The sequence below is a fragment of the Crotalus tigris genome, unplaced genomic scaffold, assembly GCF_016545835.1.
Source record: "Crotalus tigris isolate CLP2741 ecotype Arizona unplaced genomic scaffold, ASM1654583v1 scf7180000024339.11422700, whole genome shotgun sequence".
NCBI classification, from domain to species: domain Eukaryota; kingdom Metazoa; phylum Chordata; class Lepidosauria; order Squamata; family Viperidae; genus Crotalus; species Crotalus tigris.
Window position 1 is genome coordinate 3994804 of NW_024100509.1, and position 24089 is coordinate 4018892.

Genomic DNA, 24089 nt, shown 5'->3' on the forward strand with positions numbered 1-24089 from the left:
ATTTGGGGTCGAACGACCATTTCACAGGGGTCGCCAAACAACGCAGTCCACCATTTTTTTCCCCTTTTCCTTAGCTGTGCTACTCCCTTTTATTCTATTGGCTTTTGAAAGCCAATAGAATAGACTCTCTTGAATAGAGTCTAATTCTATTGGCTTTCAAAAGCCAATAGGAATTGTCCAGGCTTCTCTGCCCTGCTGAGCCCGCCAAAAGTCCCATTCTGCAAATGGTGCTTCAAGTTGTCTGCAGCGAAGGCAAGCTGTCTGGAAGTTTCCACCCCTCCCTGCTGAGCAACTACTAAAAATGTAAGTAAAAGAGGGCCAGGGGTGGGAGGTGGGAGGCCAGCGAGCACAGGGAGGGTTGCTGGCATGCGTGGGGCCCGGAGGGTGCCTTACCTCCCTTGGGCTGGGCCAGCTGGTGGCCCAGCCAGTGGTCGGCCTGCGCCGTGGTCTCTGCCGCTTGCCATCTACACCTCGGCCGGCGCAGGGGGCGGCACCATGCATGTGTGGTGCTCCTGGGCAGGGAAAGTCCTCAACTTACGACTGGTTGGGTAGTCCTCGACTTACGACCGGTTGGGTAGTCCTCGACTTATGACCGGTTGGGGGGTCGCAGCATTAAAAAGGTTGAGAACCACTGCAATACAGGATATGGCTTCATTCCTATTGATCCAGAAAATGGAATATAAGAGTCCAAAATGTGCCTGTATGTTCCCCTTCCTTTCACACTCTTCAAGACAGAGAGAAGAATGCCTTCAGAACTGCACAAGTTTGATTTGATTCAGACTTCTTTCCATCAGCTTGGCATGAATATGCCCATATTGTGAAATAGTCACATAATCCTATTTATATACAACTTGCCATAGGACAGTGGAAGACTTTAAAACTGCTTATAGGTCAAAGCCCAAGAAGTAAAACTCTTCTATGTGATGTACATGGGAAGTAGCTGATATATTCAAAGTGCATTCAGTGAAGGCTAGGAGGAAGAATCTGAGAAAACAGGAAAATTTATCTCAAAAGCATTTGGCAGAAGGAGGGAATCTTTAGACTGATAGAGCCGGTTTGGAGTAGTGGTTGAGTGCTGGCCTAGGAAACAGTCCTAGTCCTAGCCATGAAAGCCAGCCTTGGGCTGGTCACCCTCTCTCAGTGCTGTTGTTCTTGTTGTTGTTGTGGGGAAAATGGGAGGTGAAAGGAGCAATATGTTTGTTTCCTGCTGTGAGTTATTTATAAAAAAGCTAAAGATGGGATAATTTAATAAATAAAATAAAGACAGATCAAGGAGATTAAGCATTGTTTAATCTGGGAATTGCCCAAGACACAAGACTACCAGACAGAGACTGAACAATTGTTACAAATCTCTTTATATCTAATTCTTGGTTTTTTCCCTTGCCATGTGAATTTGGAAATACCCCTCTGCCATTATTTAACTGGAGTAATCAATTGCAAGTATTGGTAACGTCTGAAACAAAAAAAGGATCTTTGGTAAAACATTCATCTTAATTACAGAAATTCTACCCAATAATGATAAATGCAATTTATCCCATTTTAATAATTCCTGTTTGATATCATTCCAAAGAGGCACATAGTTATTTTGAAACAGTTTTGGGTTTGTATTTCTTTATATAACTCTTAAGGAAAGAGAAGGTTTGGGTTTATCAAATTTGAAATTGTATTTTGATGCTTGCTGTTTGGTCTGCCTAAAAGAGTAATAAGAGGCTTCTTGATTTAGAAGGTCATGAATTAAGATTTGGATGGCACTGTTATTTATGGTATGACATGGTTAAAGTAAACGTTGATTTTAATAATCATTTTGTTAGACGTGCCATTCTAAGAGTTTGGAATAAATATAAAATAAGGTTTTCTATGAGGATGCCTCTTTGAGTGTCTCTCCAGGAAGATTTTTTAAGAAAAGAACTGGTGGTGAAGCCAGAATGATGGACTTATGGCCAAATAATATTTTTTAACTTTATTGATCCTATCTTAAGTCTAAGGAGGAGTTAGAATCAGAAGGATGTGTCTGCCATTGGTTTACATATTTACAATTGAAAGAAAGATTTAAATCAGACAAAAAGAGTTATGGGTTTGATTTTGTGAAAAATGATTTGGAAATCCTACTATGTGGTAGTTATGAACATATTATTGCCAAAGTTTGTAAATTGTTATTGAATTTGAATTTGGAGAATGAATATGTAAAGCACTGCATGATTCAGTGGGCAAGGAAGTTTGGATATAACATCATGCTTGAAAAATGGGAGAATATGTGGATGAAAGGTTTAAAATTTAAATTAAATTATAATTTAAAAGAATTTTTTTATAAGATCATGTATCATTAGTATTTAACACCAGGTAAGTTGTCAAGAATGTATAAAGGTTCAAATGATTGTTGGAAATGTAAATGTAAAGAAGGGACCTTTTATCACTTATGGTGGATATGTGACAAAGCAAAGAAGTATTGGAGTAGGATTCACATCTTAATACAGAAGATTCTCAAAATGAATATAAAGATAAAACCAGAAACTTTTCTTTTGGGTTTAATGGAAAAAAGACTTGGAAAAATTTTTGGAACTTTGATGTTATTGGAGTAGGATTCACATCTTTATGCAGAAAAATTCACTCAAAATGAATATAAAGATAAAACCAGAAACTTTTCTTTTGGGTTTAATGGAAAAAAGACTTGGAAAAATTTTTGGAACTTTGATGTTATATAAATTGACAGCAGCATTATTACTTTATGCACAAAAATGGAAGGACACTTTGATCCCCACAATGGACGAATGGCTGCAGAAGTTGATGGAGTTAGCAGAGATGGCTAAACTGATTGCTTTGATTACAGACAAAAACACAACTATTTTTGTTTCTACGTGGAAGCCACTTCTGGACTTTGTGCTCGAGGAGGAAAAAAATGAAACGTTGATTTTGGGTTTTACCAATTAGATAGGTTTGTTATAGAAATGGCTAGTTTATACTATTATGTAAAAGTAAATAGTTGAGGTTTGATGTTACTATCTTATTCTACTGCACCAAAGGGAATCGGAAGTCAACGCCTTTTCTTTCTTTTCCCCCTTTTTCCTACATGTTTCCCCTCCCCTCCCCAGGGGAGGCCCTGTCTTTCCTACCATTTTCTTTTGCATTTTTGTATCTTATAGTATAAACAAACAAACAAACCCAAATTGTTACAAACCATCCTGTCTCACTTCACATTAGAGTCACACTGTTTTTTATAGGATTTGTTTCATGCTATGTGAATTCATTGTAAATGGCACATTACTTATCAGCAGCTTAAGGTCATCTTAGAATGTTTTTTTGTTAGCTCTGTGAGATTTGAGTGTTTTGAAATTGTCAGCTAAACTAATAATTCTGCTGCAACACCAAACCGAAATGTTCTTAGTAGGTTACTAATTCTACTTTTTTTCAAGTGCTCCTGCTTGATATGTAATAATGCCATTACGTCCCACAGTGAAACATGTTTGTTGCCCTTGCTGGACACTTTCCATCTTTATTCTTAACCCCACCCCACTCCGTGAGATGTGCATTGTTTACAGTAAAAACACCTCATATTTTGGTCCATGCAAACATATTTGAACTGTACACATACGATGGTTTGTTTACACTGTCACTTTGTAGCAATCTTTAGCACTAGCCCAGAGGTGTTTGTTATGTCTGCCTTTGTAGGTGTGTTGTAATTGCATACAGAAGTAAGTTATTTTATTTTTGGTCCCAAACCAACAACATCATTTTCAGTACATAAAATGTATGAAATGCAGCTACAGAAGACAAAGCCTATTTAATAAGCAAATCTGTAAGAATCTTTTAGTGGATTGTATAACCTGACACACAAAATGTAGCTATTTTTTATATTATAGCAGACTCCTTGTCTGAAAATAGGTAAGAAGCTTTTAAAAATGTGAATAATCAGGAAGAGCCAATAAAATAAATAAATCTCTCTCTCTTCTCCCCCCACAACTCTCTCTCTCCCAAATACTTTAGGAATATAAATCATAATCTGTTTACTGTAAGATAATGAAATAGATAATGAACTAAATGTGTATGGAGGGCTCAGGATGCGAAGAGCATTGACACGAAGTGCAACTGATCACTTAATTCATTTTATGAAAATATTTCAGAAGAAAGGTTTGAGCCATCTCTGCATAGGAATACCTTGTATATATATCAACAGACCTTTATATAGTTATGTACAAAAGACACACACCTCTTATTCAAACCATATATTGTAACTTCATATTGCTGATTTTGGCTAGTGTGCCACTTGAAACCCCATCTAGCCCAGATGGCTTAATGAGGATGACTGATGGCTCAGTGATGGTGACTGATGCCCTGATCACTTGGTTGGAGCCCTGGTGGCACAGTGGTTAGAACAGTGGTTCTCAACCTTTCTAATGCCGTGACCCTATAATACAGTTCCCCATGTTGTGGTGACCCCCAAGTGGGTGTGGCCACCAATAAGAGGGAGTAGGACAGCTAGGGAAAAGGGAAAAAAATGGCGGACAGCGTGGTTTGGCGACCCCCGTGAAATGGTCGTTCGACCCCAAATGGGGTCCCGACCCACAGGTTGAGAACCACTGGGTTAGAATGTAGTATTGCAAGCTAACTCTAAGCACAGCCTGGAGATCGATCCTGACCGGCTCAGGGTTGACTCAATCTTCCAGCCTTCTGAGGTGGGTAAACTGAGGACCCAGATTGTTGGGAGGCAATAGGTTGACGTTGTAAACCACCCAGAAAGTTCTGTAAAGCACTCTGGGTGGTATATAAGTTCTAAGTGCTATTGCTAGTGCTCTTGCATTACTTCAGTGAATCTCACAATAGGGTTGCCCTTGGAAATGACTTGACTTGCAGCTGGTACAGAATGTAGCAGCCATACTGCTGACTGGACAACCCTGCCATTTCAGGATAATATTAATCCTTAGGTTGCTGTCTTGGATCCTAGGAGGCTCTCAGGTTTAATTCAGAGTGCTGGTTTATCAGGTAGAACCAGATTATAACATGCACCACCTTGGCAGATTTGAACTTGCTCATCTTGTCTGAACATCTCAAGGTGCTATGGGGAAACTCCCCTCCCTCAAAGGTTGTATATGCCTATGCACAAGGCTGCAAGCACACTCTCAGAGATACGTTTCGCCTCTTTCCTTTTTCCATTTCACAAGGCCATTAAACCCATATTATTCCAATGTATCTTCAGCTTGAATGGTTAGATTCTGAGCATTCCTCTTGGGTGAATATGGTGTTGCTTTATTTTACAGATTATTTCTTTTTCTATTTTTTTGTTTGCCACCTAGATTTGCAGTTGATTTGGCTGGTTTGCAAATATGATAGAATAAATAGAGGAAAGTTTCCAGCTGCCCTCTCAAAGAAGGCATTTTTTCTCAGCACTACAGCAGGAGGGGAAAAGAGAAAGCATCCCCACTGTGCTCTCTAAATGCCCAATAATTACCAAATGTCATGACCCTGAGATGGTATTTCTCTTCTGAAAAAGCTGCACAGTAAATGCAAAGATACATAAAATATATCTGTAGCAACAGCATATAGCAATAGTTTTCTGGTTGATTGTGGAAAGGTGCAGTTGATAAACGGCAACAACATATTTGAAGTAGCAAAGGAGGCTAGACAGGATTCATGTGCAACTAAAGGAATGTTCAGGAGATCTGCCAGATCTGGGCCATAAAGGACTGGAAGGCAGAAAAGAGATTTCAGGGCAGCACTACCTGCTTGTCCTGCTTTCAACAATTGCTGGGTTCTGAACCATTCCTTGTTTGTGCATGAATCAATGGCAGGGCACAATTATGAAAAGTGTACATTTTTGTGCATTAGCATAGATTTGGAAAAAAAATGAACATAGGGTTGTTCAACAAGTGAATATAAATGCAGATGCTATTTTGTGATTCAGAGAGGGGGGGGGTTCATTAATCACACCAATTTCATGCAACTATATCCTGTATGTGAATCAACAAATTGTTCCTCAATGTCTTAGTCTGGTCAAGCGACAGAGTTTTCTAATATGCTTTCATTTAGTCCTACAAGGATTAAGTTACTGTTAATTTCTTTGCATTTCCTCTACCAAATTCAATTTTACAAGCTCAATTGGCAGGAGGTTTCCAGTTTTGTCCTTGCCAGCGCATGTGCCAAGGTTGCTTTGATTTTTATTAGGATGTTTACCATTATCCAAAACTCCTCATTGCTCTGTGCTTTAACAGAAGTAATCACCGACATAGCACTTTGCATGTTTCAACTCAGGTAAAAGTCATCAAGAGCATAATATACTTTTGTTTCCTTCTGAACTTATAGGTATGAGGACAAAGATGCTGAAATATGTTCTCTTCAATAGCATATTTCAGCAAACGCGTGTTAATAATAGGATGGTATTTTCCCTTTTGCTTTGACTTGGGAGCTATTGCTTCAGTTACAAGAATGGTGGTCATAAACTTAGCACTTATTTCTACTCGTAATATTGCCGCTCAACCCTTTAATGAGGTAATTTCATCATTATTATTTTTCTACTTTACAAGACTGGTTATAAATTGAAGAGGTTGGAGTAGTTATTTGTATGTGTATGTGAGAATATGTGTGTGTTTAAAAGAAAGATAAAAACTGATACAAAGAATAAAATAGAATAAAGTAAACATTCACTCTCTCTCAGCCCACAATGACAAACTCAGGTGATAAGCAGGTTGGTTAATTCCTATCACAACCAATGGATCAACACTTGGTTGATTAAAAAGAACCCAGTCCTGCATTTGCAAAAAAAAACACTAAGAAGAGAAAAAAATGCAGATTGTTATAGGCATATTTTTTCACAGTGCAACTGCAGTTTTGTGTTTTCTACATTTTATATTTTTTGTATTCATATAAGCATGATTTTCAAGTAAATATTGTTAATGGAATCTTAATATTCTTTGATATCATATACAGCATGAATAACTTCAAAGGTGCTTTTCCTTCTATAAGCATATTTGGGTAAAGTTCTTCAATGTGCAACTATTAAATTTGACAGCTAAACTGTTTGTACCCATGTTTTGTGAAGAAAGCAACAGTCAAGATTGTTTATAATCAGTGTTTCTCAACCTTGACAATTTTAAGGCATGTGGACTTCAACTCCCAGAATTCCACAGCCAGCATTGCTGGCTGTGGAATTCTGGGAGTTGAAGTCCACATGCCTTAAAATTGTCAAGGTTGAGAAACACTGGTTTATATGATGTGGGGATGGGGTGAGTTTGATATAGCAGTCCTCTCTTGTGATTCTCTGAATAGTAATTTTCAAGAACATTTCACAGGTTCCAAACTTTCCCATGCTTAATCCAGAACATTCATCCTCTCCAGGTTGCAATACTCAGAAATGAGGAAGGATGAGATTTCTTACCTAGTACTAACTTCAGCCTAATGTAGGTTACTTCATTAGAATAATAGCTCGGAAGAAAAACTTAAATAATTCTTCCCCTTTTTATTAACTTAAAAAGGAGGTAGGTAGGTTACGAAATATGAAATACAAACAAACAAATGCAATGAGTAATTCAACATGAGTTTAGTCTAATTTGATCCTACCCTAGCTGCTAAATGAACAATTCTCAGATGCCAGAAGACATATATTTTCTCTTCTTGCAAGTTTGTAACAACTATAGTTGTTGGGTGTAGTGATAAAAGACGCTGGATTAGAAGTTGGTAAACTTTTAGTTGTCGTTCTGTCTTAGACACAAAAGCCAGCTGGATGACTTTGGACCAGATATACATGCTCTGCTCCAGAAAATAGATACTGTTGAGCCAAGAAAACATGGGTTTGTTCCTGCAGTCCTTAGGAGCCAGGGTTGACCTGAATGACCAAAACAGTTGCCCCTAGAAGAATTCCTACAATCCTGTAAAAAGCATGAATCATCCTGACCTCTATGAACAGTGTTAATGGGACAATTATTTTATTGCTTATTTACTTAAATTCCATGGTCATGATTTGAGCAGGGAGCCTCCGTTGCCCTTATTACATGGATTTAGAGGAGATGGATCTGTGTTTGGTTTTAGTTCAGCCATCCAGAAATGTACACAGTTAAGGCCAGCTAAACATTCCCAAGCAGTTGCCTACATCTCCTCCTTATTGGGCAATTCATTGTTATTCAAAGAGCCTCACTTTCTCTACTTTCTGGAAACCTTTCTGCTTTCTCTGCATTACAGGATCAGATGTGTCAGGTTTCTACCCTTTTCTCCTACCCCCACCTTAACACTTTTCTTGTCTCAAATTTCTCCGCTTCCCAGCTTGCCCTGTGCAATGCTTCAAATAGTGCACCGTTGTAAACAAGCCTGAGCCTCCTCTGTGTGAGGTGAGCAGGCTCTGATCAAATGGGCAGAATGGAGCTGTCGAAGTGAGTTCAGACTAGTCTCTTCAGGGCTGAACTTCTCTCCCTTGCAATATTGTTTGGGGTGGTGCTGCCATTTATTTTTGTGGGTCTGGTCTAAACAAACTCCAGTCCCTTATAAAGACAGGATGACTTGTTGGCTCAGTTCAACTCCTGTTCTACTGGGGCTAAAAAGCTTGCCAAAGAGAGGAGTGGGAGGCTCAGAAACAGCGTGCTGAAGGAAGAGTTGTCTGCCCTAATCTCAGAATGTCTGAAATGAGAGTGGATGCAACAGGGGACTGTCTCACGGAAATGACAGGAGATTTCATTTCTCAGTCTGACACGAAGAGCAACTGCAGCAGTGCAGACCGGGCACCCTCCAACATAAATTCTGTGGTCATCTGCCAAGCAGTTTGCAGAAGTATCTTCGGCTCTAGCACATCTTCAGCAGCTGAGAGGGTTAGCCTGATCCTGAAACAGGAGGAGAATGAAGAAGCAAGCTGTCCCATACTATTTATACAGCTTTCCGAGCTCTTCAGTACAGCTGAAAGACAGGAATGGAGGCAAACTGCCAGGTGAGTCCCCAGAGACAAAGGTAGGGATAAAACCCACCCTTTACATGCAGGAGCCCCTCTTTTACTGGGGTCTAAGTCTAGGACACTTGCCTAGTTGCCCTTAGCTAGCAAGAATGAAATGGTGCTAAAAATGAGTGGGACTGTCAGAACAAGGCTCTGAAGCTGAACAGCAGGAGCCCACTCCTAAGGAACTGAGTTAACTCACTGCATTTTAAAGTCACACACAAAAGTGTCACCAGTAAGGCCATTTAGTCCAGAACCTACAGTTACCCATCTCCTTCACTGGTGGGAAGTGATGCTGCCTCCCTCCATTTTTCCTTGCTTTTTTTTCTCTTTGCATGCATAGATGTGAACAGAAGACCTTTCCTCACTTGTACTTCAATATGGGGCAAAGGTGCTCTGGCAGCAGCTCTTCTCTGCCATGTGCCAATAAGTTGATTTCATTTCATCCCAACGATGAATGGAACACCTTGAAGTCATCCTCAAGCATACCGGATTGAAGTAATAATTTCCCTCTTATTGCCGGTCTGTGCAAAGGCAGCCTCTCCCATTATCTTGGAGTGCACTGATTGGGAGCATAGGCAATGCTGGCGTGATAGGGATAGGCAAGGGAGCACCCAATTACAGGTCAAGCTAGATATCTGCTAACTAAGATATGGGTGGAGAACATTACATATCCCCTTAGAGCAGTGAAGTGGCCGGTAAGAGGTAGGATTATGGAACTGACCTGCCACTGCTTTCCTCCTGGAAGTTTTTATCAGCTTCTCAAGGTCTGAGCTTATTTAGCTTCTGAACCTGAGGAAGTCAGATCAGTCAGGATCTGTCACCCGTTGGAAACTGCAGAGTCAAACCGATCTTAACAAGGTCTGTATCGAGGTCTGTAACTAACCTGAGATGAACCATCCTCCTCTTAACCATCCTTCCCCTTAAGTGTTTTTAAAAAACCATCTTTAAAAAGAATATAAACCGTGAAAGATGAAACACATATGAAATATTTAAAAGTAGAACACAATTAGTAAGATGCAGATAAGTAAAAATATATCTAGAATTTTGGTGTTAATATGGTTTTCAACTTAGCATTAACTGAGGGTGAAGGTTCGTTCTCCAGGCTTGGGGGGTTGGTTTCCAAACATTTCATTACCAACTAAGTAATATTTTCAGCAGAGTTTAAGGGATGTCAGTGTTCTTCTGGGCCACACGAAGCCTTTATAAACAGAGAAGCACGGACACTGATATCCCTTAAACTCTGCTGAAGATATTAATAAGTAGCATATAAAACCGTTGCTGTGGTTAACATTTATGTATAATTTGAAGGTAATGCCTGGTTTAATAAAATGTAATCGGAACATTACAAAATGCAAACAGAGTTCAGCTTTCAAATTTTGTTTCATTCTAATAGGAATTATTTTCCCAAACTGTTGAGTTATGCCACCTTTGCCACCAAATATAAAAAAAAGATCTAACCAAATTCATTTTAGTAAATGCGCCAGTCATGGAACGTATTGTACCAATTTACTCTATGTGTATTATTTGGAGAGGGGTGGGTTTTTTTTGCCCTTTCATTAAATTTCCCATTGTTTCATTTCTGTTACTACATTCAATTTTTTACATACAATTACAATCATGCAATCTTTGATCTCTTATAATGAATCATATTTCATTAATAGTTTAATAAATTAAAACCAATAACTTTTCAAAATTGCACATTATAAGATTTTCAAATTTTATCAAGTCTTCCTTAGTTTTTGCAATTCTTTTCATGCTATATCACTTACTTGGAAACACTGAAATGGGTTGAAGTAAAGTAGACCATTGTGAGATAAGAGTTTATCTTTCTCTTGTTAACAATTTAAGATTTCCAGACTGAAGAAATAAGTGTTAACCTGTAAATTGTGGTTTTTATCTCATGATATGTAAACATACTTTCTGCTGCTCTAATTGCTTGCTTTCCTACCAAACACCACTAGCAGTTAGGGAATATCCACAAATCATAACAGTAGCTATGAGGATTCCCTCACTTTACCCTAAACTTAGATTTCCCCCCAAATCTCACATGAAACAAATTCAAATGAAGTGAGACACAAAACTAATGGGAAAAAGGGGGAATTGCAGGGAATGGTGTCAATTTTTGGAATTCCAATGCATACACACAAAGGCCATCAACTTATTCTAAAGCTATGTTATTGTAACATATTTTCCTTCTTTCCTTATGTTCTGTGTACAGGTAGTCCTTGACTTACAACCACTATTAAGCCCAAAATTTCTGTTGTTAAGTGAAACATTTGTTAAAATGCGGTTTGCCCCATTTTACAACGTTTCTTGCCACAGTTGTTAACTAGATCACTGCAATTCATAAGTTAGTAACCTGATTATTAAGCGAATCTGGCTTCTCCATTGGCTTTGCTTGTCAGAAGGTCACTGTTGAGTCCTTGGTGGGAAGCAGACACGAGAAGCAGTTGAAGTTCTGTTTCCTTTATTCAGCGTTCAGCTTACAAGTAGATGGCTTCAGCAGCTCCCAAACCCTCCCAGCTTCTTATATAGACGCTTCCCGGGTAAATGTGATACTTTTCCCGCGCCAGCACCCGCGCATGCGCATGGCGCTGGTGACAGCCTGTCTGGTCCCGGGCAGCTTTGCACCTGCCCGGGACTGCCTGCAAACGCCCGAGCCGTTTGCAAGGCTCGGGACATAACAGTCACAAAGGGCGATCACATGATCCTGGGACACTGCCACTGTCATAAATATGAGTCAGTTGCCAGCGAATTTTCAATTTTGGTCATGTGATTATGGGGATGCTGCAAAGATCGTAAGAATGAAAAACGGTCATAACTGACTCATAAGTCACATTTTTCAGTGCTTTGAATAGTCACTAAACGAACTGTTGTAAGTCGAGGACTACCTTTACTGTGAAATCATTTTCTCCATCTTTTCTATTTCTAATGTGAAAGTCATCACAGCAGACAAAGCAATGGTACTCTATTTGCATTCTTTGTTATGTTGTATACAATAGATTCACCCATGTGAAAAACTCATTCGAGGTCTGAAGATCCTTCGTCAGCTTTGTTGTGCTGTAATAAACCCAACTTTCTTTTTAGTATTAAATATTTCCTTTTCCTTTTAGATAAGGTAGTGAACAAAATGTTAATGACCATTTTGACTCCAGAGAAAACAATAGCACAGGTATAGAAGTATGTGACAGGTAGGACACAACTAGAACTGCACAGCACTATGGTAAATGCATAAGTGAAGGTTTTTGACTGGAAAATGTTTCAGTGGTTTTGGTGAGATTAAGCCTTGGCTTGTTTTTATGCCTTTGGTACAAATTGTCTGTGTTCACACAAATTTCATGACAGCAAATAGCCCTTGAGGAGCTTCAACTGACCTGCGAGGGGTATAGCCAGGCACTCCAAGAAGCCCCTTCCCTCAGCCAAGCGTTGGCAGTTCAGCACCTCAGCCATTATTTTTAGAAACCAGCATGGCCCACTGCTGTTTCAGTGAAGATCAACTGCCTGCTGGTGATCTCAGCTGAGCTCTGTGACAAAGGTTCGGACTTGATGTCAGCCGAGAGATTTTGCACTCAGCCATGTTAGACGTCCAATTGCTCTTATCCCAATCTCAGTGATAATATCCTTCCCAGGGCCAGAACACACCCGTCCCAGGGCAGGATGGATCTTATTATTGCTCATGTCTTTGGAATGGGCAAATCTTTTCCCCCCTGATTCTTCACTGATTTATGAATGGTAAAATAGGTTCCTGAGGCCTATTTGTGGGGAGGACAGTTCAAACAATTGTATTAGCAATTTCCTGACAGATTTCTTTAGAATGAAAGTGTTTGGGTAATTACAAGAAGGGATCCTAGAAATGCCTCTGCTCAGTTTAGAACCTTACTCTTGCTTAAGCTTGAGAAAGGGAGGATAGAACAATGATATGTAGCATATTTATTTGAAAAGTAATGCTTTGATGATCCATGATCTTGTGTGCCATCAGGTCGGTGTCAATTCTTAGTGATTGATGAATCATAAATGGAAATATAAATTGGCCTGTGAACACGGGATTTAATTACTCCTTTAATTAAGGTATTTTATTGCAGGTGGATAAAATTTGAAGAAAAAGTAGAAGATGGAGGAGAACGTTGGAGTAAACCTCATGTCACAACTCTGCCCCTTCATAGTTTGTTTGAACTTAGGACCTGTATAAGAAAAGGAGCTGTTCTTCTAGACTTGGAAGCTCATAGTTTTAAACTAATAGTTGGTATGTAGAAGTGTAAAAAAAAAAAATCTCTCCTTCATGAGACATCTTCTATTCTCGAACAAAAGCAACTCCTTCAGTGAAAACACTACTTTCTTAATTAGTGTTTGGCTCAGTTTAAGCTTTGGCATTGCATGGTTTATACTGATTTAACATGGTTTATTTCTAGGCTTCTGCATTGATGAAGTTCTGCTGAAGTAAAGAATCTAAATGTTTTGCTTAATTTCAGATAAGTTTATATGCAATGAACCATTTGAATACTGGCATTTATTCTGATTAGTTATGTGAAATTTGAATAGGAGAGAGAAGATCTCACTATGGTCTCTCCCCAGCTCTTTATGACAGAGCTTTACTGCTTGCAAGGGTTTCTCTCAATGTAGAAATTAAAAGGAAATAGGCAATTATGCAGCTCTGTCAAAGTGAAAATCCAAGACCTGTATATATTTCACTTTCAGAGCTGGGAAAGTAGGCAGGAATTTCATTTCATTCTGTCTACAGTTACTATCTTGTGCTGTACCATTCAAGAAGTTACTTTTGGTTGGGTCCATTTGATGTTCATTTTTCTACAGGTACCATTTAAAACTTTGAATTATACTTATGTAATATTTTGCAAAACGTTAATGGTGTAACGGAAAAGAAGTACACAGGAAAGAAACACTGAGAATTAGTTTACAACCGAGATTGTTGATTCTTCTTGTTACCTGCAAACTCCCCTGTTCACTCTGAGAGCAAGATGCAATCCCCACAATAACAGGGAAGAGCCAGAAGAAGATTTTTTCCAGCAGCAACAAGAAAAAAAACGACTCCAGAATCTTGAGCTTCCAGTAGTCTTATATCTCAGGACACCTTCTTTTTTCCCTTCTTGCTCGTTCTTGTGCACTGTTAAATCCTTCTACCACTTTTTCTAAAGAAGCAAGGGATGATGGTTCTCTTGGGGTTTTTTGCATGGAGACACATATGCTTAATGCAAAAGTTAACATAAACTTGGATGGAATCCAAGTTCATTTACTTGGACAGTAGTTAGCAGAATGTATGCATATGAATAAGCCCATTAAATTATCTAGCCATGGATGCTTAAAAAAGGATAAGTGCCTTCCTCAAAAACATGCATGATATGAAATATAGGATTATATGAATTATTTTCTTATAAGGAACAAGCAAGTTAACAGTAAACACAGCCTAATCAAGAAACCACCAAAACCACTCCCACGAACACTGACAGGGCAAGCCACTAGAATGTAAAATGACAGCAAACCCCACCCCCTTCTAGCACTGACGATGTAACCTAATTTGGCAATGAAACAACTGCAAGAAAAAAACCATGCTCAGAAAGCACCAAGAACATATTTCCTTATCGCAAGAGAGAGAAAAAAGGAAAAAAGGACTGTTCTTGTAGGAAGTAGGCTAAAGCCTTCCAAGGAAGGGAAAACAGAGCAGAGAGAGAGAGTATCTGAGGAATTCCGTTTCTTGCTATCTCTGTTTCTATGCCACTAGGATAAGTAAAATAGAATATGCAAAGTATCCATGCTTCTTGAGCTATATAATCAACACAACCTGCTATAGTATAGGGCAGTGGTGGCAAACCTATGGCACGCGTGCCAGAGGCGGCACTCAGAGCCCTCTCTGTGGGCACACGCACCGTCGCCCCAGCCCCGCCTCCTCCCACGGCCCCCTGCTCACCAGCAGCCCTCTGGAGGAGAGTCGCCCCCGGGCACGGCCCACGCAATGCTGTGCAGCCAAGGACATGGTAGCCGGGCAGCGGGGACAAGACTCTGCCCTTGCACCCCATCGTGTGCAGATAATGCTGCAGGGCACAGGCAGAGGGTGTGGCCACCATGGCGCTGCTGGGCTGCCTGGATGATCTGTGGTGGGCTGTGGAGGTGGTGGGTGGTCCAGCGGGCACGGCAGAGCAGGGACAGGGGTGGGGGTGGTTTTTGGGCACTCAGTCGCTAAAAGGTTCGCTATCACTGGTATAGGGTATTCTCGGGGTCTAGAAAGGCAATGTAATCTGTCCCAAATCAGAGTTACAGAAAAATTTCAGTCTGCTCCCAGTCAATCCAGAAGCAGTCCTATCCAAACATGTCTCCAGACCAACACTGTGATTTGGAAAAACAGAAACACCATCAGCTCTCAAGAACTAGTTTGCTTTATTGTACTTTATTAGTCTAATCAAATTTGAGGGAAAGCCATGGCATGCCAAATCCACGTAATGGGTTCGCCTATCACATTAAGCCACAGTGAAGTTTGTTTGGCTTTGGCTTAGAAAGTTAAATGAACCTCAAACAATGTGATTTGTAAACCATAGCTCAGTCCATTGTGGAAACTCAGTCACTTGAGGTTTTTTCAGTATAAAATAGATACTACAGCATGTAAATCGGGCAATGAGTCAACAGAAGAACAAACAGTGTAGGAAAGTTAGATACATTCCAGAAACTCCATCCTATCCATGACTTATCCTACTATGTTCACCAGGGAGTATTTTTCCTATTAAACTAAATTTTAAAGGTTGCAAGTTTAATTTAGTAAAGGAATCAATATTGTTATTGAAATTGTTGGATTACCTTACCTCCAGTTGAATCATATATGGATTTATTTCTATTTTATTAAAACCATTGCTAATTAATATAGAGTTATTGATACAAAATGCCTTTCAATAAATTTTAAAAGGTAGATAGGATTGCAGAAAAGGAAGTGATTTAGTAGCTTCACCATGGGTTCATTTTATGTTCAAGAGAAAGTGATTGAGGTCCAGATAGAGAAACAGGCCTTCAAGCCGGAACTTTTGAAGAAACTTGCCTATATCTTACTCCTCAAACCTTATCATCATGCAGCCAAATCTCAGCTGAAGATGCTGTTTGAGATGGGCATGTCCTTTTGTGCTGGTAAGTAACTAGCATTTTTTTTTCTTACTGCCAATTCAAATATGAAGCTTAGATGCTATGTAGCTACCCCGGTCTTGTGTCAGACATAAGCAGCAGGAAAAACTTCATAGTTTAACACTGATGTTTGCCTGTTAATGATGGCAGTATAGCATTTGCTCCAGCTTTTATCAGCACATTTTTAAACTCTGCACCCAATTACCTCTTTAAGGCCTAACCTGTTATCCTACATAAATGGGGTTTACTTCTCCCATTAATAAAAGCATGCTAAAGAGTATCCTTCCCACTTTCTTGTCCCTGTAATTACAACAGCAGCAAATAAGCATGCATTACAGAGATGCCCCTAGAGCACTGACAGAATGGAATGGAAAGGACTCTCCAATCAGAAGAGAGAGAGAGAGAGCAATAAATAATTCTTACTATGCTAATATACAATCTGGACCTTTTGCAAAGTGAGGCAAAAATTCTGAAGGCAGATGAATGTGAAAGTTTTTTTTTGTTTTGTTTTGTTTTGTTTTGTTTTAAATGTTGCAGATAGGGCTAACAGACATTCAGATGCAAGGTGTGAGGTCTCAGAGGTACCATTAATGGAACAGGTAAGCAATGGTGTTAAATGTAAAAGTGGAGGGGGAATGATACAAAGGTGGGGCTATCAAGTGAAGGATATTCCTATAAGACACCCAAACAGCAAAATTAGACATAGTGGTCCAAGTGTGGTCTAACCAGAGCAGAGTGGAAAAATTACTTCCTGTGATCCAGACTTGGTAGTCCTATTAATGAACTTAAGGTAGCATTTTCTTTTTGAGCAACTCACAATCTGTCTCATATTTAACTTGTAATTGACAAAGACATACATTGCACTTTTATTTTGCCTACCCAGATTAGGAAAGGTTAATAGCTGATGGCTTTGAATAATTTTACTAACTTTCTACCAAGTATTGGATATCAGCACCTGGAAGGCAGCATGCACTATGCAACACTATTTTGGATCTGTGCACATCTGCCTTAGTTCCTATGGAGACAGAATCATTCACCAGTATAACAGTCTCTAGTTTCTCAAGATGACTTGTGCTGTCAATCAGCAGAGTAGCAGCCATCAGTTTAACCTTCTGTCTCTTCCAACTCTCTTGCCAAACTCCTATTTCCTCCCAGTTTGCTCGACCTTTTCCATTTGGTCTGAGGTCTGCCTACCTCATTCAGAAAATTGAAGCGTTATACTTTCTTTTATCCAGCACTCAAGAAACCAGAAAAACCTCTCACCCTTTTATTTTATAAAATATAATTTTATCAATTTTTATTATGATCACAGACTAGCATATAATTTTATTTCTATAAGAGTAGCTTCGGCATTCTAATGTCAGGCATGTAAGATTCTTTATCTGGGAGAAGACAAGAATCAAGACAAGAAGGGATGGGTACAATGGAACAACTGAACAGGGGCTCACACAGAAATCAGGTAACCATATCATGAAAATAATTTTCATATCATGAAAGCCATATCATGAAAAAGACACATGTGCTGTTAATGTAACATTGGGGATACTTCAAACATTCCATTTAAACCTCATAGTTCAAGTGGCAGTTCCAGCTTCCCGAAACTGACTTTGTTTTTGGAAGCCAGCTGGGAAGATTATAAATGGTGATCCCATGATGGCAAGATTGCAACCGTCGTAAATGTGAGCCAGTTGCCAAGCACCTGAATTTTGACCACATGACTGTGAGGATGGCACAGTAGTTGTAAATTTGAGAATAGGTTGGAAGTTACATTTGCCAAGGCTGTCATAACTTCAAACTGCAGTTAAATGAATAGTCATAAGTGAAGGACCACCTGTATATCAACATTATATCATTTTATAAAAATTCTCTCTCTGAAGGAAATGTTTTTCCATGCTGTTCCCATGGCATGCATTCCTACTTCCTGTTATAAATGAAGTACGACTAATGGTTATTAGGCTGTGTTAATGGCAGTGGGGGATGATAGTATTTCTCAGGGTCTGCTCTAGCATCTTTCATATAATTAGTCTGAAAATTAGTCTCCTACTGATTTTGTGGTTTCTTTCACTCTTTCACTGCAGCTAAACAATCGGTTTAAAAAGAAAATTCCAGCTGGAACCGAAGTGGCCAACATTCTTGTAGGAGAAATCTCTTTCCTGGAAAAGCCCTTCATTGCTTTTGTGCGCCTGCAAAAGTCAGTGCTTCTTGGAAGCTTGACTGAAGTTGCTTTTCCTAGCAGGTAATCAGAGAGAATAGAAAAGAGGCCAGATGGTCTTTGTTAAGGACTGTTAGCACATTTCAGGCCAATACTGTATGCTTGAATGGAGCAACATGCTATTAGCATCAAGCATCTCAGATGAAGCTACCTTTGGAAATTAAAAGAGCCAACTATCTTCTGATTATATAACTACAGGACTGCAGCCTGCTCACTTGCAACACTTAATATTCAGTTGTAGCAGCTGGATGTGGCCTAAATTAATTAATATATCAGCCAGATAAAATGACTTTGGACCAATGCATCTCTGCTTCCTAGTCTTGCATTCTCCAAGTGGTTGGATATGTTCAGAAAGAAACTATGGGGAATGCTTAATTTGAATTTTTGCCTTGTACAAAGGATTGGACTTGGTTTGATTTTGATAATACAAGTGATCCTTTTCAGTTTCTGGCCTTTCTGAAATGTTATGCATGGAAGCACAAGCTAAGCTGCTGTTCATATCCCAGACCAAACAGATAGTGGCTCAGCTCACAACACAAGACTTATTGAACAAGCCTGAGTTCAGGCATAATGTAAATAACAAACCATTGTTTGTGAACTACAGTGAATAGAATCCATAAGGCCCAATACTCGACGTAATTTCTCACCAAACTGAGGAACAAGCCTACAATTACAGTTATGGAAAGAGGCCAAGTATTTGTGGTATCTGAGGCTCTCTGTTCTAGCTGGGCTCAAGGGAAATTATGTTCTCAACTATTGAGAACAATTGAGACAAAGACTCAAGAAAGTTCCTCCAGATTAAGAATGGATTAATCAGCACAGGAATCTAAACTCTTGTTTTCCATTCCATATCTTCCAATGCCTCCCTTTTTCATGGCTGTTTAGCTGTGTATAGGATTCTGGTATCAGTGATCAAGGAAAATGAGCTTGGGCTGTATTTATTTATTGAATTCCTTACTTTCTTGTACACTACACATTCCCAAAGGCTCTGTATATAGCGGTGCCAGTTATGACTTTTGTGTACCTGTTTTTAGATTCCTCTTTATTCTGTTGGGTCCCAGAGCCAGATTGAAGGCCTACCATGAAATTGGGAGAGCGATGGCAACTCTCTTAACAGATGAAGTAAGTTTGGTTGCTGTTGAACTGCCTTTGTCCAATTAGGATAGAATAAGGTGGCATTAATGCCTGGAAGAGAAGACAGCAACTGTTCAATATGTCCAAGACCAAGCTCCTAGTTGCCAAGAAAAGACGTAGACTAAATCTGGCCATAGAAGGCTTGGCTTTAATTTATTCTTTCATATTCCATTCATACTTCCTTATATTGCTAGATTTTCATTCAAACTGTGGTATGAATGATTTCTTCTCCACTGGAAGCAGAATAATATAATTTAGTAAATCACAAGTCATCCTCCATTCTGTTTCTACTACCGGTATAATAAAAAATAAATTTTAGAAGCAGTGAAGAGCAATAACAAACATCCTTTTAATAGAGGAATGTAACAAATGCAAAATTTGGCTTTAACCGTCATTCAGAAAATTGTCTAATTTACCATTAGGAGGCTAATGAATTTGAATTAAAAGCTGTATCTAAATCTCCTTTCAGAAATCTGAAGGTTTCTGATTCCCACTCTGTTGTTTGTTAGCAAAAATAAAAGACTTTGTGTGGAAAAAAAACATTTGCAAGAAAAGCATTAAATTCACATATTTCTATATTTTCAAGGGCCCTCAATATTAAGAAAATTAAACATTAAGTCAATTTCTTCATTTTTCATGTTTATATACATTGGGATTACACTGGGATTTATATACATTGCTTGATATACATAGGAATCATTTCTCTAAAGAATACTTTAATAGTGGAGATGAGCTATAGTCTTGGATATGGATTGGTTTTGAACTCAGAGGCTTCCCTTTAAATAACATCTAGAATGAAAGAGACCTTTGAAAAGTCACAATAAAAAAGTCCTAGTAAAAAAATTGCTCATCCTCTCACCAATTTTATTATATAAAACATCATGGAAAAATTATCACAAATATTTCAGAAGTGTGATTAGTAGTAAAATTTAAAATATCAAATAGTAGATTTTTTGTAAATGGAGACTACTTGCAAAATTGATGGAGAATATTTAAATATAAAATATTAAGAGTTTTTAGGATTGAAGATATTAAAAATAAGATTAGAGAAATTTAATCTTCTTAAAATGTAGGTATTATGCCTTTTAGAAATGATTTTTCAAATTTTTTAATTTTTGTGATTAGAAAAATGTAAATCTCATTGTGCTAGTATAAAATTCAGGCCCTACTGAACAAAGGAAAAGATTAATAGAATGCTTTTTATAGAGTAGTCTTCTAATTATGGGTCTAGTATCATGTGGTATTAAAATCACTCATTATTTTCATTTCTCACTCCAATGGCTAATGGCTATGAGCATCTATAAATCAGGTTATAAACATAAAAGTATAAAATCAAAATCTGAACATATATCAACCTAAATAAATAGGAAGAGCATCACTTCATGTCCAATAACAAAGGAACAACATTGCAATAACAACCCACAAGACCTGCATGAACCCAGTCTTCTTGGATGGGGACCTACTCCCAGGAATAGGCACCCTTGCAGATATTCAGGATCTGAGCTATAGAGGACTTTAACACTAACAGCATCTTGAATTGCATCCAGAAGCCCAACGGCAACCCTTTGTACCCCTTAAAGTAGCAAGGGCATACGAGCGTAGGATGCAAACCATTGCATCAGCTGCCATTTTCAATTGCTCTTCAAAGGTAGCCCCATTAGAATGTGCTGCAACAATCCAGGCAAAGCCAGTTGCTTAAGCAATTAGCCTACCCAATATCATTCACAGCTGCTCTGTCCTGTTTCACCTGTTATTTAGCAAATTTGGACAATCCAGATTCTTTTTGCAATAACTATTCGAAAGTCTGGTCTAGTGGTTAAGACATAAGACTAGAAAGCCAAAGACTGTGAGTTCCACTCCCACCTTTGCCATAAAAACCATCTGGGTGACCTTGGGCCAGTCCCCCCCCCCTCTCTCTCTCAGCCCAACTTACCTCACAGGGTTGCTGTTGTGGAAGAGGAAGGCCTGTTGGTGTCTTCACTGCCTTGAGTTACTTATAAAAATAATGAAGGTGAGATATAAACAAATAAATACAATTTTAAAAACTTTAAATGGCTCTAAAATTTGATTGGCAATGTAAAACCCTAATTTCCCATTAGTTTCGCAAAAGAAAAAAACCTGCTACTTTTAGACACAAATTATCCTGTAATATAAAAATGTCATGTGAAGAAGGGTCCCAATTTTATAGCCATCTTAATAACTTCCAGATGTGACTTGCAGCTTTTTAATGCAGAAAATACAACAGAGCTATAATAAAATATATAATAGCCCATGTCATGATATGAAAAGGAAACTTAATAACTTTCTAATGGGAGCTATAGTACTATTTTTACTTAAGCATTTGCATTCCATTAAAGAAATTAAAATAAACATGTATATCTACTGGTAAATGTGAAAGGCATGAAAATAGCAAGTGAAAGTTTCCATTACCATAACTGCAATTTAGGTAAAAAATAATCTAGGAATTAAATTATACACTCAGTGACATTTAACTGTTTATATTGATTTTCTTCTGGAATAAAAAAGATGAATTTATTGTTATTCCTGTAGATAACTCTACTCCTAACATTAAAATAATTTAAACAACAGTTAAAATTCCAATTATTTCAAATGTCATAGATGCCTTAAAACATATAGGGAATACATCAGTCTTGCTTCTATTATTTGAGTTTTAATGAAATGTAATACTGTATATCATTTTCTTAAGATAGCAATTTGTATTTAATTTCAGCTATTCAAAATATCTTCATTTTCACTAGTTCTGTGAAAAAAGGTGTTCAACCTCTTCTGGATTTTCTGAATTTTTCATATCTTTGCCACTGAATGTTATGAGATCTTTTGTGGATCCTACTGATATATAAAGATAATTTGAATGAACAAATGCATCAGAATTTGGCTTTTGTCTCTTTCATTGCTGAAAGAGGAAAAAGGAAGGATCAAGTCAAATGAAGGAATGAATGAACAAATGGAGTCCTACCAGATTTGTTGCTTTGTTGTATAGTTTTATAAGTTCTGTGAATTAAAAGATGGCAATGCAAGTCTGTTCCTCCCAAGTTATGTAAGCTGAGTGGTGGTCTGCTTTGCTACATCCAGGCAGCCACTTCACAGAGCTGTTTCATCTTACCCTGCTATCCCTGCTAAAAAGAATACTTAGAAGTAATGATATTGCCTTCCAGCTTTTTCAGAAAATTGCTTGGAAAGCAAAAGATACTGAAGACCTCATTGCAGGAATTGACGAGTTTCTGGATGACCTGACTGTCTTACCACCAGGCAAATGGGATCCAACCATTCGAATTTGTCCCCCAAAAAGTTTGCCCTCGCCACAGAAAAGGTATCTTACTGAAAAGAGATACAGATGGAGAAAAATAGGTATCACATTTGACAACTCTAAGGAAACGTAATTAAAATTTAGGGGGGAAAGTATTGTATTATTACATGCTTTATCTGGATATAAATCTATATATTCCCCATAAATATCTGTACTTACGTGTTGCTGAGATGCTCCGTTTCCCAGCTCTGTACCTTTTGCTGAAAAAAGTGCTGTTCCTCCAGCTATCACAATGCCCTCTGCAGCTTCCGTTCCCAGAGAATATTTTTGTGTCACTCATTGATCTGCAACTTAACCAGATGAGAAATCTGTTTTTTCATGCAGCTTAATTATTTCTTAGAAACAAGATCATATAGGAAAGCAGGCGGTTCTGCTGTTTTGCTCTGAAATGGGATACACTGTGATAAGACAGTAGTAAAACTCCCTACAGTACCACTTCAGAATACATATGCATCCCACATTGGCTCTTTCTTGGGATATTGTGTTCTGATGTATTGCTTACATATTGAGTTGCAATGGAAGTAACAGAAATAACTGCTATAAGTTTGGTTGTGAGCAGTGCTTTTTTTCTAAAAAAAAAAAAAAAAAAAGGTGCCGGAACTCACACACGTCATACAACCCGCCTTGCCTACCCTATAAGGTTCCATTCAAAAAAGGTGCCGGAACTCCACTCTGGGCGATCTATGAGAAAAAAAGCCCTGGTTGTGAGAACCGGCATATGATATTTAGCTCAAAATCAATCACCATCGTTACAATATGGCTTGTGTGTACATAAAACGGATGTATTGCATACTATCCATGTTTCATCCTCAGGATCTCCATGCGCATCCGTGACTGGAGTCCTCAGGCTAATGGAAACAAATCTGCCATGGATGAACGACAGGCTCACGGGCACCCGTACTTAAGTGAAGAGCTGGAGAAGACTGGAAGGTGAAACTCACAGAGGCTTGGCTGGGGAAATTAAAGCCTGGCGGTCTCTCTCTTCACTGTACAGCTGCAGGGGAGAATAGTACTGCCCTGAAAACAGTCAAATTGAATTCTCTTCTACCTTTTCCCCAAGGGTACAAGTTTAGAAAGAAATATAATCCAAAATACACATGTACTGCATAGCGGGTTTTTTTTTTTTAAAAAAAAATTAGAAATCTTTTTCTTGCAGGCTCTTTGGAGGGTTATTGAAGGATATTCAACGAAAAGCCCCTTGGTATGGCAGTGACTTCTCTGACGGCCTCAGCCTCCAGTGCCTCTCAGCTATCCTCTATATCTACCTGGCTACAGTCACCAATGCAATCACCTTTGGAGGAATGCTGGGAGATGCTACAGATAACATGCAGGTCTGTGCAAAAAGCTACAATCCTTCTGTAACTGCTATTACTTTTCCTCACCACATCAGT

The 24089-nt window shown here is 38.6% G+C and overlaps 1 protein-coding gene across 5 annotated transcripts in view; it reads left to right on the forward strand.

Moving 5' to 3' along the window:
* Positions 1–8316: 8316 nt before the first annotated feature.
* The window catches only part of SLC4A9 (solute carrier family 4 member 9), a 58106-nt gene continuing 42333 nt past the window's right edge, over positions 8317–24089 (forward strand). For all 5 annotated transcript variants that reach the window (XR_005554615.1, XM_039326088.1, XM_039326087.1 and 2 more), the window contains exons 1-9: positions 8317–8902; positions 12991–13151; positions 15881–16030; positions 16562–16623; positions 18103–18260; positions 19271–19358; positions 22547–22701; positions 23512–23628; positions 23855–24029. Coding sequence is in view for 4 of the 5 variants with exons in the window: in XM_039326088.1 (XP_039182022.1) it covers positions 8595–8902; positions 12991–13151; positions 15881–16030; positions 16562–16623; positions 18103–18260; positions 19271–19358; positions 22547–22701; positions 23512–23628; positions 23855–24029 (1374 nt within the window). In the remaining variant the exon portion in view is untranslated. The remainder of the gene's footprint in view (positions 8903–12990; positions 13152–15880; positions 16031–16561; positions 16624–18102; positions 18261–19270; positions 19359–22546; positions 22702–23511; positions 23629–23854; positions 24030–24089) is intronic.